A 22,511-nucleotide genomic window follows, 5' to 3' on the forward strand; every position below is an offset into this window, starting at 1 on the left:
TCCCCAATTGGCTGCCCATGGATAGCAATAATCAGAAATATTCAGCATATACTAATTTTGTCCCCATTAAAACTGAATCACTACCATTAACCACTAGGGGTAAACAAGAAGGGACAATTTGCCAATTAAAATTGCATTAAGGGGGCTAGAGACGTATCGATAAATATCTTTCATTTATTTAATCGTTATTTTATTTTTTTGCAAGGAGCAGGGGTGGGGTCGGGGATGGGGTCGGAGGGGAGGAGGGAGGGGTCGGGGGCGGCGGGGGTCGGCAGCAAGTTTGGACGCGCCACATTCAATTTGGGCGTGCCGGCATCCATTTTGGTGCACCTCGTTTTTGTGGGCTGGGCTTGGCGGTCTAGAGTTGGGGACCCCTGTCATAGGCAACATCATATTTGTTACATCTATGGCCACCTTAAAACACACGTACATGCACACACTGTATACATTATATTTATATAATATATGGACTGCGTCGGACTGGGGGGCTCAGGGGCCACTGGACCTGTAGCCTCAGGGGCCTCCCACACCATCCCCTGGGTCCCCTCTGCAGGCCCAAGCATTCATCTTTTCAGCACATCAGTGCGACCAGGTTCAGGGAGGGAGAGGGAGCGCAGGGAGCGGATCTGGGTCAGCAGGGCCCAAAAGAGCCGGGGCCCACTGGGTTTTTCCCGGTGTCTCCCCGGCCCAGTCCGACCCTAAATATGGAAAGGATTGCTGACCAGTCACTGCCCATTACTGGTACTTGGATAGATAAGGTGGCAAACAAAGTTCTAGGAAGGTAACAGCAGCCCCCAGGCTCTAGTTAGAGAACCCCCTTATCACTCTCACTATATATTGTTGAGGACCAGTTTATATCAATCCTATAGCCCCTGTTAACCATTTCTCTGCCAGACAGGAGTGTCTTCAAACTAATGAGCTCAAGGCCCTCTGGCACCTATAAGATGAATCCAGAGCTCTAACTTTGCCTTTGAAGCCCAAACAGCAGAAACAGAAACGCCTGCAAATGGCAGTGATTTATACAGAGATTTCGGAGCCCTGGGGAATGGGGTAGAGAGGGAAGTGAGTCATTATAACAGACAATTCCACATCCTGTATCTCCAGTCCCAGTAAGGGTGGAAATGGGGTGAGAATGAGTTTTCCTGCATCTCACATTACCTTGGGGATAAGGGAATTCCTTCATATGATTGGGGTCTCTGAGTGATATGCTCTTCATTACGAAACCCTGAAATACATCAGCAAACTTATCAGCAAGTGATAAAAGGCTTTGGATTTGGTTGCTCAGTGCCAGGCAGAAGAAACAATAACTAATTTATTTTGCTTGCATATTTATTTTACCCCTTACATGCCAGGCAGTGTACCCAGCATTAGGGGCAGTATCAGGAACACAAATGGACATGCCAGGAAGATGGATATTCAGTCCTTTCCTAATACAAATACACAAGGCTGTGTCCTATCTACCCGCACTGGGTACCCTAGAATGACTACATGCCCGTGTGGCTGCTGATCCTGCTTAGCATACTGTCTCTATAGGAATGGCTGAGACACCATATCTAACCTGTGCCTCTCCCAGATTTGTCTGATCAACAACTCCCAGCAACTCCCAGCACCAGTCAGTACTTTGCAGTGAAAAAAATTGCAAAGGCCAATGGATGACTAGAGAGCCCATAGCAATAACATTAGGGTCCTTTGATAAATTGATGCCATGTTTTGAGAAGGGTGAAAGAACCTGAAACTAGGGGTGGTATAAGGGGGCCCCTAGAGAGTGATCCGCAAGTACCAAATGGGGAGAGGTGGATTGTGGGCAGGGTTTGGCCATAATGGAACATAGTCAAGTGGGTTTGGGGAGTAACCATATATACGCAGAGCATATTTTTATTATTGGCATCCCATTATAATTGATAGAAGAGGCCTGGATAAGTGCTCTACTAATAAGTGGGGCCCTGCTAGTAGTAGTATGGGGCCCTGTGATTACTGATGGCAGTCCTGCCTGAAACTACTGTGTGTGCTATAGGCTAGAGCAGGGCAGCACAGCATTACTTCCCCTTTAAAATTCAGGGTTGAACCTTTTCTTTTCATGAAAAGCTTTAACCCGAGTTTGTTTTGAACCCACAGATGCTGCATTGTATTTTGTGCCCTGGTCACACTTTGTTCTGCGGAGAGGTGCTAGGGGGGAACAGCCAAAGTGCAGTTGGGTCACTTCCCTTCTGTAGATCTAAGAGGGGCTGGGGGTCTCCCTAATCTGCCCTTGTTTCCAGGCGGCTGCTGATTGGATCTCTTATCCAGACTGCCAGCTCAGCTCTCAGCTTCCGCCGGATTTGCATACAAAGGCGACTGCTTATCTGCAGGAAACCAGGCCAGCTGCACTGCGAGAGGGGACACAGCCAGTAACCCCAAAAATATCCCCCCCCTCCCCAGTAACAGCTACACAGGACTGAATGACTCTCTCATACACCATGTGCCTCTTGTTTCATTTTAAAGGGGGACCAAGTCTCTCAATCAGGGGATGTGTATGAGCAATAGGATTTTAACTGTAGAGCACTGGTATAAAGGGCAAGTAGTGCAGTCTGTAATTCATTTGCAGTGTTATATACTGATATAAAGTGCCTTCAAAGGACCTGTCAGCCAATAAATAAGGTGCTTGTGCCCATCTCTGTTACTGCAACCAGTTGCCTGAGCGAAGGGTGAATAGAGAGCCAAGTCTGATTGGATCCATATTGAATGTTTCCTTACATGAGTTACCCCCTTCCCACAACGTCTGCCTTTTACAGTTTGGTTTGAGTTGAAAGAGTATTTTGTGGCAATAGAAATTAGGGATGATCTTTTGGCTCTAACATGGAGGGATGGGTACACACGGGGTGGGATGGGGTGTGGGGCAGACAGATTCCAGCAAAACAAGAATCTACAGATGATGGAAAATAGGAGAAGCATAAAGGGGAAGCTGACTTTGGTGTGTTGCAGGCGGATGCCAACTGTATTTATTGTTACATTTGGATATGGTTAAATGACATGCTAGTGTGAGTGCCGAGTATTGTGCAGGGCCAGAGGCAGAGAAGATGCAGGGAAGCTGGGACAATCATCAGAAATCAGGAATGCCCAACCTGATATTTCCAGCTGCTGTTAAACTAGAACTCCCAGTATCCACGGCTCAGCTTCTTGTTTTTTTGTACTTTTATCTTTCAGCCCAAGGGACCCCTGTGATGATGGGAGCCGTTTTTATCCCACCCTAGACCCATAGTAGAGTCCTGCGCGGAACCAATTTCTAAGATTCAACCCAAACCCGCAGCCCGCGACCGAACCACAACCCGCATATTTACCCACTTTGATCCGCTAACTGAACCGGACCTGCAACTGCTTTATCCACAACCCGACCCGCAACCCGCCGACCACCATCAAACCAGAAGTGACATCATCCCTCCAGTTCCCACCAGTCAGAACGGTGTTTCTCTAGGAGAGAAGACAGATGTGAGTTTATCCATGTGGCAGTGGGTTTGAATTCTGCCTGAGTGTAAGCGGCAACATGTGAACCCTTTATTGTATGAAAGGAATTGGGGTACATGGGAATGAAGAAGCCAGGGTAAGGTAGGAATAGTTGCATTATGGGAAGGGAGCCCTATGAGTAAGGTACTAGCCATATCAGGGCTTGATCCAAAGCTGTGGGGGGGGGGTCAGTACCCCAATGGTTGTCACCTATGCCTTCCTTTATATTTATCTTTTTTCTCTATTAATAACATTGGGATCAATGCCAGGCTGGCAAAATACCGGCCCGGTGGGAACCCTAACTGGAATCCAAGTGTTTATTATAAGGGTCAGACCCCCCAGGAATAGCCAAGAAATCCATGATTCAAATATATATATATATACAGTATGGGGCACATTCACTTAGCTCGAGTGAAGGATTCGAAGTAAAAAAACGTTGAATTTCGAAGGTTTTTTTTGGGTACTTCGACCATCGAATAGGCTACTTCGACCTTCGACTACAACTTGAACGTTTCGAACTAAAAATCGTTCGACTAGATAGTCGAAGTACTGTCTCTTTAAAAAAAAAACTTTGACTACCTACTTCTCCACTTTAAACCTATCGACATCAATGTTAGCCTATGTGGACCTTCCCCATAGGTTTTCTAAGCTTTTTTTGATCGAAGGAAAATCCTATGATCGATGGATTAAAATCCTTCGATCGTTTGATCGAAGTATTTGCGGTAAATCCTTCGACCGATGTCAAAGGATTTTACTTCGATGGTCGAATTTCGAGGGTTAATGAACCCTTGATATTCGACCCTTAGTAAATGTGCCCCTATATGTGCAATAGAAAGTTATACAAAACCTGGGTGCTCATGCAGATAGATAGAGACTCCAGAGTGATGGCACTCCCAGTAATTTCACAAAAAGCAAATGATAATAAAGCAAAAAAAGTCGTTTATTTATCCAACGTTTTGGTCCCTCACAGGAGCCTTTCTTAAAAAACGAATGCTCTGTAAGCCTACACATTTACTGTTATTGATTGTTATATTGTTATATGATTGTTTCCCTGCTCAGTAGTTAGGGACTGTCTGACAATTCCTATCCACAGCAGTAAATGAAGGGAGAATTTCACTGCATACAGTCAGGTTTCTTATAAAAACGGTACACATTTTTTAATTAAAGTATATTGGAGATAGGTTTCTTTTTCATTAAAGAAAGTTAAAACGGGATTATATTTTTTCCCTTTACATGCCCTTTAAAAAATGATCACATTTTAATTGTCAATAATTTATTAATTGGAAAAACGTGAGATATTATCTCCAACAAACGCTCTTTGCCTCCCTTAATCTAATAACATCTGATTACGTCTGATTAAAAATCAGTGTATAAATGATTTGTTATAAATAGTGGTTTGCGAATAAATTCACCAGGCACGATTTTGTGGCAAATTTCCGCATTTCGCCGCCGGCTAATATATTCGGGAAACTGTATAGAAAATTCTCCGGCGTCACGTGTCGTTAAAGTCATTCACGTCAAAACCGTCTTGCACCAACGTTATTCGGACATCCATTGACTTAAACAATGGCGTCAAAATTAAGCAAGCGCCATAATTCGCGCTTTCGGCGAAGCGAAACAGGACAAATTCGCCCATCACTAGTTATAAGCAGCAGATCTTTCTGCGTGTTATAAGAATTGTTCAGCTGTAGGTATATAGCACCCCCTGCTGGACAGAAGACAGAATAGGAACAATAGTGCAAAATTGGTCCCATCACAGAGAAGAAAATTGAAACCCGAATTTTACACTTTCACAACTGTTTATGCATCTCATAAAATTCCCCCTTTACACAGGGACAGCTATAGATAAGTGGATTCTCATAATTCATCAGTTATTACAAGAAGCGCTGGGTCAGATCCTGTTTGTCATTGGAGTGTTGGTCAGACAATCACAGGGAAAGCACCATTACACAAGTGGGGAATTCAGCATTGACCAGTAAGACCGTTGTACAGGGGTGAATGTTGTGGGCTCCAGTCTAATGGGACCCTGTATCTGCAATAATATGTGCTGTAACTTTGTACAGGTATGGGACCTGATATCCAGAATGCTCGGGACCTGGGGTTTTCTGGATAAAAGATCTTTCCGTGATTTGGATCTTCATACCTTAAGTCTACTAGAAAATCAAGTAAACATTAAAGCCAATAGGCTATTTTGCTTTCAATAAGGATTAATTATATCTTAGTTTGGATCAAGTACAAGGTGAAATCATTTTTAAAAATTTGGATTATTTGGATAAAGTCAGTGGGAGACAGCCTTTCCGTAATTTGGAGCTTTCTGGATAACGTATCCCATACCTGTACTGTTAAAACAACGTATATGGGGGTGGGGGAGGGGGGTGTCAGACAACATTCTGGGGACTTCACAGAATCCATCAAGCCTGAGATGTACAAAGCCCATTATCTGCCATTTAGAAGCCCCTTAAAGGATATGTAAACCTTTAAAAGAAGTGAATGTGAAATTGACGAGGGGGCTATTCTAAGGACTTTTGCAGTGTACATTCATTATTTATTTCTTTTTAATTCCAAGATGTTAAGGGATAAGTGTACTGTTAATATGAACGAATTTTGTTTCAACAGCGCCACCTGCTGGTCAGTTTCTGACCATTCTGAGCACCAAGTAGTTAAGGAAGTTGTCAGGAGAAAGAAAGAGGCTGCTCTGATGTTCTTCTGCTTAGGAAAGTTTGAGAGACATTTTTTTTTCCTAAGCAGAAGAACATCAGGGCAGCCTCTTTCTTTTGTGAGTTTCGGCGCATGCGCAGTTGTCGCAAGACATATAATTGCTCCAACTGCGCATGCATGGACATGTCGGTCTTATTCCGAAGATTAACGAAACGGTTCGAAGATGGAGCCTGTGAACTCTGATGCCTGAATCTGCGCCGAGAGGTAAGTAAAATGTTAGGGCCATTTGCCTGGGGTAACACTTAGGCTGGGGGGAGGGGGGGTCTATGTAGGGTGGGGGGGTAGGGTTTTCTTAACTTTAGGGTTGAATTCTTTATAACCCTTTATAAGGGTTATTTACCTTTGCATTAACTTTTAGTAGGATTTATTATATTGCTCCAGTCTTACAGGTGGACGCCCAGGCTCTGCCATTCCCGGGGCAGGGGATGAACTACCTCTTTAAGTTAACTTTTAGTATGATGTAGAGAGTGATATATTCTGAGACAATTTGCAATTGGTTTTCATTTCTTAGTATTTGTGGACATGTTTAGCTTTTTGTTCAGTTTGCAATTTCAAGAATCACGTTGCTAGTGTCCCAATTACCCTAGAAACCAAGCATTGGTTTTGAAAAGAGACTGGAATAGGAAAAGGAGAGGCCTGAATAGAAATATAAGTAATAAAAAGTAGCAATAACAATAAATGTGTAGCCTTACAGAGCATTTTGTTTTCAGATGGGGTTGGTGACCCCCACTTGAAAGCTGGAAAGATTCAGAAGGCAAATAATTGAAAAAACTATAAAAAAAAATGAAGGCCAATTGAAAAATTGCTTAGAATTAGCCATTCTATAACATACTAAAAGTTAACGTAAAGGTGAATATATATATATATATATATATATATATATATATATATACAGTATATATGATATATATGATATATATATATATGCTATATATGATATGATATATATATATATGATATATATGATATATATATATATATATATGATATATATGATATATATATATATATGATATATATGATATATATATATATGATATGATATATATGATATATATATATATGATATATAATATCCATAACTCATTATATATCATGTCCATGTTATCAGGTGGTATTTAGTTAGCAGACAGGTTACCGTCCCTGCAGTTTTCCTGCCATAGACCCATTCTGAGACCTACCGAATCTATTAAAACAATGTGCTATAAAATGTTGTATTTCAGCTTTTAGATCGCAAGCTTCTATGAGCAAGGCCTTCTTTACCTGCTGTACCAATCAGTAGTCGTATGTTATTTGTATGTCTGATGTGTCGCACCAGTGTCGGACTGGCCCGCCGGGATACCAGGAAAAGTCCCGGTGGGCCCAGGTGTCAGTGGCCCTCATGCTGCTAAACATTTGGCCTATTTCATGGATATTCCTGATTTCTATGAGAAAAAAAGAGGCTAAATAGATGGAATAATAGATTATAGTATGTAAAGAAAAGAGACTAGGAGAATAGAGGTTGATTGAGGAGGAGATAAAGAATATTAGTACTGAGAGTGGGTCCCTGGTGCCCCAGTCTGACTCTGTGTCGCACTGGGGAATATGCTGCTGCTTTCATAATACTTGTAAGTAAGAAGAGTGTAAACAGTAGCGATACCTATGCTAAAAGTGCTGCAGGCTCCACCTAGTGGCAGAAAGTAGAATTTAATATAAGATTATTAGTGTTGGTAACTGAAAGGTGGAGATGAGACAAAGGGGTAAATTTACTTACCTCCGAAAATCCGCCAGCGCTGGCTTCGTTCACATCGCAACACTTCGCCAGGCGTAAAATTGCCTGGACAAGGCTAATTCACGAAGATCAGAAGTTGCGCACAGGGTACCGAACGCTTGCGAAGTTGCACTAGCGATAATATGATCAGCAGTTTGAAGTTACGCTAGCGTTGGCTAATTTGCGGTTGGTGTGCAGTTAAAGTTCAATGGACGTATATGTTGCAGCAAATACATTACACTACACAAGGTCAGGGAACCTTAAAGGGATCCGGTCATCGGAAAACATGTTTTTTTTTCAAAACGCATCAGTTAATAGTGCTACTCCAGCAGAATTCTGCACTGAAATCCATTTCTCAAAAGAGCAAACAGATTTTTTTATATTCAATTTTGAAATCTGAAACGGGGCTAGACATTTTGTCAATTTCCCAGCTGCCCCTGGTCATGTGGCTTGTGCCTGCACTTTAGGAGAGAAATGCTTTCTGGCAGGCTGCTGTTTTTCCTTCTCAATGTAACTGAATGTGTCTCAGTGAGACATGGGTTTTTACTATTGAGTGTTGTTCTTAGATCTACCAGGCAGCTGTTATCTTGTGTTAGGGAACTGTTATCTGGTTACCTTCCCATTGTTCTTTTGTTTGGCTGCTGGGGGGGAAAAGGGAGGGAGTGATATCACTCCAACTTGCAGTACAGCAGTAAAGAGTGACTGAAGTTTATCAGAGCACAAGTCACATGACTTGGGGCAGCTGGGAGATTGACAATATGTCTAGTCCCATGTCAGATTTCAAAATTGAATATAAAAAAAATCTGTTTGCTCTTTTGAGAAATGGATTTCAGTGCAGAATTCTGCTGGAGCAGCACTATTAACTGATTCATTTTGAGAAAATGTTTTTTTCCCATGACAGTATCCCTTTAATAAAATGCCCTACACATGAGCCCAGTGTATAGTTTATGTGCCACATGGAAGGAAATGTAGGGGGAAAGCCGAGAACACTAAAAAAAAATGTATGCACTTTTGCAGCCTATCACCCTGAAAAAAGGAAAAGACGCCAGCGTTTCAACAAAATTCAAGTAAGTCCTATCTACTCCATTGCACTTCGACTGGTCTGAGGTGGCAAATGCAAGTCTGGCGCAAGAGGTCAGTCAGTAAGATCAAAAACTTAGTGAATTTGCACAGTAACGCTCTTTCACCAGAGCGAGAATTTGCCTGGCTTTCGAGTGCGAAGTTGCGCCAGAGTCTATCGCCTTCGCTAGTGAAATTACGACAGCGACCGTTAGCAAATCGGCGAAGTGCCAAAATGACGTCACGCTGGCCACTTCGCCCTTTACTAAATTTGCCCCATAGGTACTAGGGAAGCACAGGCAAGGCTATTCTCATTTTGGCAGGTGTATCCGCTACTTGTAGTTTCTTTTCTGCCTTTTCTGTACCTAAGGGTGGTATGTATATTATTATCATATGAAATGTTTTTGTCTTTGTAAACATTATGCCTCTGTTTGGTTGTTTTTTTAACTAGTAAAACATGTTTCAATCTTACCACCTGAGTCAAAAGATCTTTGTTTGAGTGTGCAGACCTGATTTTTTGTATATGTTATATTTGGTTGCTCTGTAGGGGCGACTCATAGGTTTTTTTGCACCTCTCACTGCATATTTGCTTTTTTATAGTTTGAATTAGGTGTGCCCTCCATTTACCTGTATTTTTGAAACACAGGCAAGGCACCAGCCTAAGAAACGGAGCTCAGTTTACAGAGTACTGACTCTGTTTGCTTCTGGTCCGTCACACCTTTACCCCATCACCTTCCCTATCACCCACACCCCATCACTATCAACCACACCCCATTCCATTAGATAGAAGCAAGCTTGGGCTCTACTTCCAGGGTGCACTTCTATGGGTTCCAGATGTAAAGACACTGCATCCCTGGGTGTACGGGTAGGACACTTCTTTTACGCCCAGAGGAGGAAAAAAACATTGAGCTTGGTTGCCCAACAACACAAGAATATGCAGGTAATGTACTCACAAACCAGAGGCCAATCTCACTTTCAATAACATATTACAGCGATCCCCAACCAGTAGCTCGTGAGTAACATGTTGCTCTCCAACCCCTTGGATGTTGCTCCCAGTGGCCTCAAAGCAGGAGCTTATTTTTGAATTCCAGGCTTGGAGGCAAGTTTTGGTTGTATAAAAACCAGGTGTACTGCCAAACAGAGTCTCTAATAGGCTGCCAGTCCATATAGGGGCTACTAACTGGCCAATCACAGCCCTTATTTGGCATCCCCAGGAAGTTTTTGCATGCTTGTGTTGCTCCCCAACTTTCTTTACATTTGATTGTGGCTCATGGCTAAAGGAGAAAACTGGAGAAAGTAAAGTATGGCACATTTGTTTAAAGAAGGAAAGTTTAACACTGTGAGGCACAAAAAAAGGACCTGATGTGTTTTGTGTGTGTAAATTTAATCATAGGCATTGATTACATGTTTACGTGTGCCTAGGGTTGCCTTCCTATTTATTTGTTTTTTTCCCTATTAATAACATTGGGATCAACCATCATTTTTATCGAACAGGCCGGTAAAATACCGGCCAGGTAGCAACCCTACGTGTGCACACAAAAAAATGTGAAAAAAAAGGTCACTGTTTTAATCACTTGATTTGTACTTACGGGTTGGATTCTCCTCTTGCTGCGGTTTTTGGGAGTGTGTACACCAACCACAAATTGGTATGTATGAGTCCTTCATACGATGCATTACTGAGTAATTCAAGCAGTGGGTTGGGGACATGGGCACTGAAACCACATGTGATATCTGGTGAGAGTCGCATACTTCTTAGCACATTGTATGAACACCCAATGAGAAGCCAAATTCTTCATATAGAGGCACGGGAAAGGGGCACAGAATGACACATTGGGCAGGGGACAATTGGAGGGGAACATCGTTAAGGAAAGTGGGTGACTAAAAGGAAAGGTGGCCAATGGAGTGAAGAAGAGAAAGGAGTCAATATGGGGAAGGTGGAGGGAGAAGCACATACTGGGAGAGTAAATGTAGGAGAGAGTGAAAATGGCATGTTTATAGCTTAAACCTAAATAGCCTGTGGTGACATATCACATAGTTCTACTATTAAGTAGTAGCTTAAGGGGCCCAGTCCTCCTAGCAAAATGTTTAACTTCCCAAAATACCCAAATGCAAGTGCACTCACTGGTCATCCACATATAATGTACATGCTCATTGGTGACTGTCCCCCACCTATTGCCCTGTCCCACCCCATGTAGCAACGGCATACACTCCTCCGACAGTTACACCACCGAGTGATAGAAATTTAACTCTAAATGACTGACCTGTAGCCAATCACAGCATTAGAACCATGAAGCAGCAGCAGCAGCAGAATTTGTGCGATTATTTGGGCCTCAGGAATGGAGAATGAAGGTGAATGCCGTGGGCGTAGGTTTGTCCCTCACATGATGGGTGAAAGTTAAGACATTGCTCTATATGCACCCACCATCTTTAACTGTTCAGTATAAAAATAAAAACTGGGCTGTGCAAAATAAAAAATATTTCAAATATAGTTAGTTTCTGGCTCTACTATAAGGCTCCAAGAAATATTGGATACGGGATCAGGTATGGGATCCGTTATCCGGAAACCCGTTATCCAGAAAGCTCAGAATTACGGAAAGGCCAACTCACATAGACTGCATTTTATCCAAATAATCCATTTTTTTTAGAAATTATTTCCTTTTACTTGATCCAAACCAAGATATAATTAATCCTCATTGGAAGCAAAACCAGCCTATTGGGTTTATTTAAAGATTATATGATTTTCCAGTAGACTTAAAGGGGTGGTTCAACTTTAAAGGAGAACTAAAGCTTAACTTGTACATGTTTTGTGCTTCTGTACCAGTCCAAGGCAACCCCAGGCCTTCAGCAGTAAAGATCTGTGTCTCCAAAGATGCCCCAGTAGCTCCCCATCTTCTTTTCTGCTGATTCACTGCACATGCTCTGTGCTGCTGTCACTTACTGAGCTTAGGGACCCACTCACAATATACAGTACACATAGAATAGAAATGTCACAATATAAGGCTGATTAGTAATTAATACAGATAATTACTACATGGCAGCACAGAAACCAGTGCAAATAGCATCAGAATTTAATAATCAGCCCTGTAGCATCAGCTTATATTACAGGGGAAGCTCATTTTCTGCTGGATAATTAGCGACGACCCCTAAGCTTAGCTTCTCAACAGCTGCTCAGAACCCACTGAGCATGTGAGTGTCACAGACACTTTCCAAGATGGTGACCCCCTGTGACAATCATTGCTGCTATTGACAAGCTGAAACTTTCGGCTGGTGCAGCCAGTATAAAAAATATGGTATTTCTAGCCATATTCGTTTTTAGGGTTTAGTTCTCCTTTAAGTTAAATTTCAGTATGTTATAGAATGGCCAATTCTAAACAACTTTTTCAATTATGCTTCATTATTTCTTTTTTATACTTTTTAAATTATTTGCCTTCTTCTTGACTCTTTCCAGCTTTTAAATGGGGGTCACTGACCCCATCTAAAAAACAAATGCTCTGTAAGGCTACAAATGTATTGTTATTGCTACTTTTTATCACTCATCTTTCTATTCAGGCCTCTTCTATTCATATTCCAGTCTCTAGGGTAATTTGAACCCTAGCAACCAGACTGCTGGAACTGCAAATTAGAGAACTATTGTAGAAAAAGCTAAATAACTAAAAAAACCACAAATAATAAATATATGAAAACCAATTGCAAATTGTCTCAGAATATCACTCTCTACATCATACTAAAAGTTAATTCACAGGTGAACAACCCTTTTAAGGGCAGGATCCAACAAAACGCCTGCGACAAATCGCATGCGATGGAAATAAGGAAAGTGAATGCAGCGTCTGCTGCGACCTCATCTCACAATGCATTCGCTTACCTTAATTCCGTCGCATGCAATTTGTCGCAGCGCGTCAGATCGCGCCGAAAACGTCCGTGTAGTCCTACCCTAATGGTGGTAATAGACACACAGATCCTACCGATCGACCAAACGACCGATCTCCGCCTGACGAAAAATGTCGGTCCTCGATCTGTACGATTTTCGGATCGTGTGCCGACATTTTTCGTCCGGCGGAGATCGGTCGTTTGGTCGATCGGTCATGTTTGATTTTGACCCGACCGATCCCGCCGGAGCCCATGGCACATCGTAATCGATTACCCCATGTTTGTTAATGGCATATCGGGAAAAGGTCCGCTTGTTTGGCGATGTTGCCAAACGAGCGGATCTTTGCATCTATGGCCACCTTTAGGTATGAAGATTCAAATTACGGAAAGATCCGTTATCTGGAAATCGCCAGGTCCCGAACATTCTGGGTAACAGGTCCCATATCTGAACCCGCTCTGCTGCATCTGCAAGCCATACGCTTCTGCAGAACTACAAAACCCAGTCCGATGGATAACTCCAGTTAAAGATGGCGTTTATGCGCACGCACACACATGAAAACAGAACATTTGTCTAAAAACATGACTGTTTTTATTCAACCAGCCCTCTCCTTTCACTCCAAATAATATTAATTAAAATATTAAACAAGATATAACAAACCTCCCGGCAGCGCAGGCCGGAGGAAACACTTACAGTAAGGACACTGTACCAAACGAGTGCTGCTTCCCAAATATCCACAAATATCCTCCCGCGTGGATTTCAGCAGCACAAGCAGACTTTTCAAAGTGCGCCCAAATCAACGCCCTTTCCTGCCGGAGACGCCTGGACATGTGATGTGCGCCCCCCCGGGCAGGTAAAGAGTAAATTGCTACTTATAAAAAAAAAAATCTTAAAAAAACCCCAACCTTTTTTCTAAGTGATGAGAAATACTGCGCTTTCTAATTAATCATTTAATTACCCTAGGGTGGGGTGAGGGTAGAACGGTGATGCCATTAAGGCTTTAAGCTGCAGAGATATTGGAGTGACTCCTTTAAGACCCAACGAGGAAGTGCAGTGATCTCCCCACCCTCTGTTTCTCTGAGTGCCTTTCCTGACGAAGAGAACCTCATTGGCTTCAAATGGGATCCCTCACGCAGCAAAGGGGTGAAGTTATAGGACCATTGATCATAGTAAGGAATGTGCGGCTGTAACAAATGCAAGGCTCTGTCATAGGCCCCCATACAGCAGATAAATAGGTACAAAGGTAGAGGCTGTGGAAAAACGGTAGTAGTCCAGAGTTTCAGTGTAAAGGCAGTTACATTGCCCTTTAACCCATTCATCTCAACCCAATCTAAAAAAAACCCCAAAAACAACCCCTCCCCCCATAAAAAAGGACTGAGATGATCCCTCCCCAAAGAACGGAAGCAATAAGGCACTTGGAAGAGTAGATCTTCAGTGGGTTAGAGGAGCAGGTCGGAAAGTGCCTTATTGCCACAAACGTGTCCTGTTTGATGTTTAGGCTCTGACGGAATCCCAGCATGCAACACTGCACTTACAGTGGACTCTGGGTACAAATCCTGAAGGCACAATTGTGGGGCTGGGGAGGTGGAATTCCTAGAAGGGAGGGAGGATTTCAGGGTTTAAGAGTAGATGAAATCCTAAACACATTTTGGGGAGAAATCTGTGTTGCAGCAGCAGCAGCAGTCCTTCAGTAGGGGGAGAAGCCCAATAACAACACATATTAAGTCTCCAAAATCCTTCCATACAATGTAAACAATGCACTCTGGCACCCCCCCTCTTTGCGTACCCCTATGCATCTGATCTCCCCAGGGGAGGGCTCAATATTACAGCTATAGGGGTGGAGTGCCATAAGGTGCTTGCCGCATCCCTCCTTGCTTAAGATTGTAAGGCATGGGGAGGGGTTGAATAGGCAGTACCCAAACTAATATAAAGTCTTGGACACTCCTGAAATCAGAGGAACTGCTGTCCCCTGTGGTGCCAAAAAGATGCCTATTTCTGCAGGAGACCTAAAGGCCCCTCGGTCTGGACTCCCATGTGGTTTCATAGTTCATTGCAGTGCCAGTCCAGTTATCTTGGAGGGGACAGTAGTTGTTCCAGGTGCCCAGAGAAAGAATCCCAGTGTTTCCAGAGAATAGCAGCCACCAGAACCAGGAGCAGAGTTCCAAACGTCCGGCCACGCGTCTTCAGTAAAGGGACCACGCAGTTGGCCACAGTAGACACAAAGACAAGCACGACTGCCATAAGAGCTAAGAGGATGTTGATCAGTTTGCCCAGCAGGTTTCTGGCAGTGGCATTTTCTAGACCCTCCAGCTGAACCACCTGCTGTTGCTGCTGCTGGAGCTCCATCTTGGAGATTCGTGTCTGGCAGGCCTCCAGAGCTTCCTGTAGAGAAGAAGAAACAAAGTGCTGTCAGGTGAAGCCACATTCAAATGTAAAAAGAGTTGGGGAGCAACACAAGCATGAAAAAGTCCCTTGGGTGCCAAATAAGGGCTGTGATTGGCCACTTGGTAGCCCCTATGTGGACTGTCGGCCTACAAGAGGCTCTACTTGACACTATACTTAGTTTTTATGCAATTTAAACTTGCTACCAAGCCTGTAATTCAAAAATAAGCTCCTGCTTTGAGGACACTGAGAGCAACATCCAAGGGGTTGGAGAGCAACATGTTGCTCACAAGCTACTGGTTGGGGATCACTGGTCTAGTCTATTAGTACATTCATTACACAAGTGCTTGGAACAGTGGTCATCAGACTCTTTTTAACAGTTCTAGCCCCTAATCAGGCTCCACGTTGAAGGGCCATGCTTTGATGATGCCCCACTTGAACTTTTAGTTAGGCCCCACTTGAAGGTCCAACCTTTAGTCAGGCCCCACTTGAAGGTCCAACCTTTAGTCAGGCCCCACTTGAAGGTCCAACCTTTAGTCAGGCCCCACTTGAAGGTCCAACCTTTAGTCAGGCCCCACTTGAAGGTCCAACCTTTAGTCAGGCCCCACTTGAAGGTCCAACCTTTAGTCAGGCCCCACTTGAAGGTCCAACCTTTAGTCAGGCCCCACTTGAAGGTCCAACCTTTAGTCAGGCCCCACTTGAAGGTCCAACTCTTAGTCAGGCCCCACTTGAAGGTACAACCTTTAGTCAGGCCCCATTTGAAGGTCCAACCTTTGGTGAGGTCCCCACTAGCCCATTAAATGGGTACAGATATAGGAAAATATTAGTCAATCTGCCATAGTTCAAAGATTATCTAGGACCCCAATTCCCACCCCAACTGACCTGCAAACTGGGCTTATAGGTGCATCTAGAAGAGAACTAGCCATTTATTTCAGTTGTTACCCTAACTGTATTTCAGGTTGAAACTGCTCCTAGCTCCCCAGGGGTGGGCAGCCCACAGTTTGGGAACCCCTGTCTCACCTGAATATCTCTTGCCCTTTCGTACGACTGATAGGCAATCTTCTCCTCCATGCTGGCAAGCTCCTGCTTCAGATTGAGTATCTCGTTCTGGTGCAGCTCCGTCAGATCATTAAGCTGTTCTTCTAGTCGCTCACACCTGGATTATACAGAGGGACTGATTTAGTGTGAATAAGAAAGACAAAAAACGGGTCACTTTTAGAAGAACCTGCATGTTGATATGTGCATCTGTGTGCTCATTATTTATACTTGTAACATATCATGCTCTACATACTAAGAGACAATGTGTAGACCACATCTTACATGTTTCCCCAGAATCCCTGCAATACTCATTTAACAAAATGCAATTTTAGTGTTCAACAACCTCTACCACTTCCAGATCATCCAAAAAACACCCCCAACACCAAAAAAGGTTGATTCTGCTTTGTATTGAGCACAACAACACTGTATACAGGCATACAGGCCATATTTTAGCAATATTTTCTTTATTTTGATCACCGATAGGAGTTACTTACTGTAAAAGTATTGTGTTTATAGCTATATGCCAGTGCATACAATATATCCTTTCCCCTGCCTATGTGTAACTATACTCCATACTTACTCCTGCATGCTACAATATAGCCATTCCTCTGTGCATGTGTGGCTATACCCCATCCCTTTATGGATGTGTTTCTATTTAAAAATATACTTTCAGTGCCCATTGCTGCTATAGTTGCGACCTGACTGCACTTGTTAAGTTATCTGGGGAATCCCTGTGACAAGGCAGTTACAAAATGCTGTAGTTCCCCTATTGAATCAGTAGAGGGAGTGCCAGCCTCATGTAACTTGGACAAGGACTTCCTCCTACAACATTCTCTGAGCTTGAGCTGTCCCAGTTTAGATAATTAAAATATTTATGCAGGACTTAATTACAGGAGATATCACCTGCCCACAACAACTTCAAGAGCAACTGCAGGCAGCACCAATATACAGGTATGAACCACATGAGGGTAGAGTTTCCCATACTTGAGCTCATCAGATCACATTGGGTGAGCCCGAGGGTGAGGATATTAGGAGCTGTAGTTCACTAATAGCTGAAGAGCTATGTCACTTACCTCACAAGCAACAAGCAGGGGCAAGAAGCCTGACAGACCTGTTTGTACATTTACTCATCTCAAGCCATTCAAGGCCAAGTTTAATTATATTATCATATTATTAAAATCCATAAATACAATGCATTTCAGTAGGAACAGCCAACTTATTGCTCTCCTGCTGATGTTCAACTACAGCCGAGAACACCCCCATGTTGTTACACAACAGCTGCAATCATATTCACACACTAACACATATACATATAGTCCCATGCCCTGTACCAATGCCCAATAAAATGTTGAAATGGCTGTAGGAAGTGCAGGGGGTGGCAAAAAGACACCTGGATTTCACTCCTGATATCCCATAAAGGCTACTCGACATTGATGAGCTCCATGGGACTATTACTTATCCTTTTAGGGCAAAGACACATGGTCAGATTTGGGGAGAAAAGTCGCCCGGCAACAAATCTCCTCTTCTTCGGGGCAACTAATCTCCCCGAACTGCCTTCCCCTGCTGGCTAGAATGTAAATCACCTGTGGGATGGCGAAGTTGCATCAGGCGACTTTGAAAAACGAATTGCTCCGAGTGCCATCCCACTGCTGAATTACATTCTAGCGGGCAGGAAGGCAGGGCAAGACAGTTTGGGGAATTTAGACCAGCTGCTGGTTGAACAGTGAATGCAATCATCGGATTAGTTGCCATGGGTTACTGACCAGGTGCAAATTTGCCACTCTTTATAAATGACCCCCACAGCGAAAATTTTAAGTATTGTAACTATTTTTGTACTAGGGACAAGTAGCTGCTACTAGTAGCTCAGTGTGTCTTCACCCTTAGGGTAGGACTACATGGATGTATTTGGTGCGAACTGGCGCGCTGCGACAAGTCGCATGCAAAAGAAATAAGTTAAGAGATAGTGTCGATGAAGTCGCAGCGTTGATCCGACGCAACACGACTGTCGGGTGCAGACGCCGCACCTGCATCCGACAGTTGTGTCTCGTCAGATCAATGTTGCGACTTCATCCGACATTTCTATCTCTTACCTATTTCCGTTGCATGCAACTTGTTGCAGGCGTTGTCGTAGCGCGTCGGTTCACACCAAAAATGTCCGTGTAGTCCTACCCTTAGGGAGCTCATATGCAGTAAGTCAGTCACCCCTCATAAATTGCAAAAATTCTTCTTCCAGTTCCCCTTTGTCATCTACCTGCAGTCACTTACCTGAACCTCTCTTCCTGTAGGGACTGTAGGATGTAGGAATAATCTCTCTGGTACTGGCTCTTCAGCCCTTCCAAAGACTCTTCTAGCTGGCCCTGGGCTTCCCGAATTTCCTGGATTTCTTGTAATACAACATGGAAGCCTGTCAGTGCCTGTCTATCCAAGGTGTTTGTCCGTGAGCTGCCTGCCCCGCCTCCTCCCCCGCCTTGCCCCCCACTGGTGCTGTTTGCTCCGAAAGATCCTGAGGTTGCACTGGAACAGTCCTCCTCGCTGCCGTATTTGGGACTAGCCTGGAGCATATTTAGGGTCCCCAAACCCTTTCCAGGAACAAAATCTTCCCCTTGTGGAGTGGAGAGAAGTGAAGGATCATCCAGGGATGAGATGTTGTCACTGCTTCCAAAGCGGTTGCGCAGCAGAGAGGCGATTTCTCTGGGCTTGGACACCACTGCACCGGCAGCAGAATGAGTAGCCTGTGAAAAGCTGGACAACCCTCCCCTGACACTGCCCACCACCCCCTCGCTGAATCCGGTTACTCGCGCCCCCACATCCTTTAGCCCCTGGTGCATGTCCCGGAGCACATCCTTGGGCTGCCGTGCAATGCCATTCTGCTCCACCTCACGCAGTTTGCGGTGATAATGCTCGAGCTTCTTCTGGAGATGCAGAATGTTCTGTGAGGACTTCTGGTTCTTCTTCTCAAAAACCTGAACAAGGAAAAGTCAGAGGGGTCAGGAGTAGGATGAATGAATCAAGGGTCTCAAACAAGTAAAAGATAACGCACCACATAGAGGAAGAGAGAACCACGCTGAGCCCTCAGCACGGGGAGCGGATAGACCGAAAAAACTTGTGGAGCGGCATTCAAAATCAAGGCATTCTTCCATCAGACAATTTCAAAAAGGTTATGTCCACGTGTACAGCCTTATGCATTTCGTGTTACAAAAACAGTCATAGGTGCCTTCATTTTGAAGTGCTGGACAAGTTTTTTTCAGACAGGTCAGGAGACCAATGTAATTATGCCAGGCAGGAGAAATCTGGGCGCCATCTGCAATGTGGAGGAGCAATGGACATGACAACAAGTGGATACAAAGTCCAAAGGGGATGAGCACATAAGTATTACAGGTGGAAGCAATCATGTCAGATTGTTGATCTGCATTGACCCAAAACCAACCTAACTCAACTATTCTTTATATACCCACACACATATATAAATTATGGTCGCAGTAGAGAAGATGCTGCCCAGCTACATGCCCAGAAAGTAAAGTCGGCCCAGGTACCACTAATGGCCCATGTATAATAAAGAGAGAACTGTGCACACATGTAAATAATGCTATGACTTAAGCCCTGTCTTTTAACCTCAAATCCCCAGATCCTATAGAACTACAACTCCCACAACTCTTTAGCATGTACAGTACTCTAGGATTAAAGTGATTCTGTTATGATTTTTATGATGATGTTTTAATTTTTAAATTAAACTGTTTACACTGCAAATAATTCACTCTACAGTATAAAATTTCATTCCTGAACCAGTAAGTGTAATTTTTTTAGTTGTAATCTTGGTGTGAAGGCTCCATCTCAGGTCATTTTGTCTGGTCATGTGCTTTCAGAAAGAGCCAGCACTTTAGGATGGAACTGCTTTCTGGCAGGCTGTTGTTTCTCCTACTCAATGTAACTGAATGTGTCGCAGTGCGACCTGGATTTTACTATTGAGTGCTGTTTTATATCTACCAGGCAGCTGTTATCTTGTGTTAGAGAGCTGCTATCTCGTTACCTTCCCATTGTTCTGTTGTTAGGCTGCTGGGGGGGGGGGGAAGGGAGGAGGGTGATATCACTCCAACTTGCAGTACAGCAGTAAAGACTGACTGATGTTTATCAGAGCACAAGTCATATGACTGGGGGCAGCTGGGAAACTGACAACTTGTCTAGCCCCATGTCAGATTTTGAATTTAAATATAAAAAAAACTGTCTGCTCTCCCTGCTAACTGTGGACATGCTCCTCCTTCCTCAACAACACCTGCCCGTCCTTGCCTAGCTCCTCACACTCCCACATAACAATTCCATCTCTGTCTTGTCACGTCACCCAACCACCCAAAAACAGGGAGTGAGAAAAAATGATGCCATATCATACTACATATTAATTGTAAGTTGATCTTCCCCTTTAAAGGGGGATACGAAGTGGTAAAGCATTTAGGAAAATGTAGTTCAGCAACATTAGGGATGGGTTCTTAAAGCAACACTGCTGGATATTCCTTTTCCCCAGCTCTCCAGCAGCAGCCACAGCCCATAAGAAGACCCCCCTAGGGAGAATCAGAAGTAAATGTCTAGCATTCCAGGTACCCATAGAAAACACACTTTATTCATATAAACCAACAAGCATGACGTGTTTTCTGTGCCGATATACACTTACTCATAGTCTGTTTACAGTTGTGCTTTGTCCATTCTATGGATACTAAACAAATTAGTATTTCTAGTTCTAGTTCCGGCTTCCAAACCAAAATTTGATAAAGAGGCCCACATAACACAGAAACCCCTAATAGACCCATCACAGTTCTCTTTCTGCATCATTTGAAATCCTGGCAGGGAAGGAGGGACTAAACACAAATTTGTAACAACTTCTCCACAGCATGCAGGAACTACATAACCCACAATGCATTGCACTGTGATGATCCTTTCCTTATTGAATCACGTGTGCAGGGAATTGTGGGGTTTGGAGGATGCAGGCTGAGGACATCTGACTGTTAATACAAAGTAACAGTAGTCAGCCAGCTCAGCAAAGTAGTCAGAATCAGCAGGAGAGCAGGGGGCTGGGCTTAGGGAACTGTTCCAAACCATTAAAAATCATGAAAAGTCTGCATATTTTTTAATTGATATATATATATTGCAAACTTGCTTAAAATTATGTTTACTTTTCAAAAAGCTCAAGTTATGTTTTTACGTTCCCCTTTAAGTTTTAGGGAAGGTTTATGTCCCCTTTATTAACCAAAAAATTACTAACTGCCTGCTGTTCTCACCTGCTTGATGCGGGCCCCCTGCTGCCTGTCAGCGTTGTTTGCCAGCTTAAGGTACTCCGCTACGTTGTCATCTCTCGCCGTCTGCTCAATTTTGATTTGCTCTGTCAGTTTGAGGATCTTCTGCTGCAGCTGCAGGATGGCCGCTTTGGTTCTCTGCGGATCTGGCGTTCCGTCAACCGCGTCAGTGCCGAGCATTCCATCTGCACCCGAGGACACCATGCTGGACGCCTGCGAGAGGTTGCCCCCTTCCAGCCGGTCGAGCTGTGGGAGAGAAAAAAAAAGACAGCCATGATTAGGAAGGGATTGTGTCATGATTTTTATGGTGTAGTTTTTATTCCTAAATTACACTGTTTACACTGCAAATAATTCACTCTACAATATAAAATGTAATCCCTGAACCAGCAAGTGTATTTTTCTTTATTTGTAATATTCGTGTGAAGGTGCATCTCAGGTCATTTTGCCTGGTCATGTGCTTTCAGAAAGAGCCAGCACTTTAGGATGGAACTGCTTTCTGGCAGGCTGTTGTTTCTCCTACTCAATGTAACTGAATGGGGTTGAGGTGGGACCTGGATTTTACTATTGAGTGCTGTTCTTAGATCTACCAGGCAGCTGTTATCTTGTGTTAAGGAGGTGCTATCTCGTTACCTTCCCAGTGTTCTGTTAGGCTGCTGGAGGGGAAGGGAGGGGGTGATATCACTCCAACTTGCAGTACAGCAGTAAAGAGTGACTGAAGTTTATCAGAGTACAAGCCACACGACTAGGGTTGCCACCTGGCCGGTATTTTACCGGTTGATCCTAATGTTATTAATATGGAAAAAAAGATAAATATATAGAAAGGCCGGTATTTTTGTGGCAACCCTACACATGACTGGGGGCAGCTGGGAAACTGACAATATGTCTAGCCCCATGTCAGATTTCAAAATTAAATATAAAAAAAATCAGTTTGCTCTTT

The 22,511-nt window shown here is 43.6% G+C and overlaps 1 protein-coding gene across 8 annotated transcripts in view; it reads right to left on the bottom strand.

The window, feature by feature from the left end:
- Positions 1–13,440: 13,440 nt before the first annotated feature.
- tmcc1.L (transmembrane and coiled-coil domain family 1 L homeolog) overlaps positions 13,441–22,511 on the bottom strand; it is a 119,024-nt gene continuing 109,953 nt past the window's right edge. For 7 of the 8 annotated variants that reach the window (XM_018256608.2, XM_018256609.2, XM_018256612.2 and 4 more), the window contains 4 exons: positions 21,560–21,820; positions 18,558–19,255; positions 16,275–16,410; positions 13,441–15,254 (listed from right to left, as the gene is read on the bottom strand). In XM_018256608.2, the coding sequence (XP_018112097.1) occupies positions 14,940–15,254; positions 16,275–16,410; positions 18,558–19,255; positions 21,560–21,820 (1,410 nt within the window). In that variant the 3' untranslated portion in view covers positions 13,441–14,939. 8 annotated transcript variants of the gene reach the window in all.

The sequence above is a fragment of the Xenopus laevis genome, chromosome 4L, assembly GCF_017654675.1.
Source record: "Xenopus laevis strain J_2021 chromosome 4L, Xenopus_laevis_v10.1, whole genome shotgun sequence".
Taxonomy (NCBI): Eukaryota; Metazoa; Chordata; class Amphibia; order Anura; family Pipidae; genus Xenopus; species Xenopus laevis.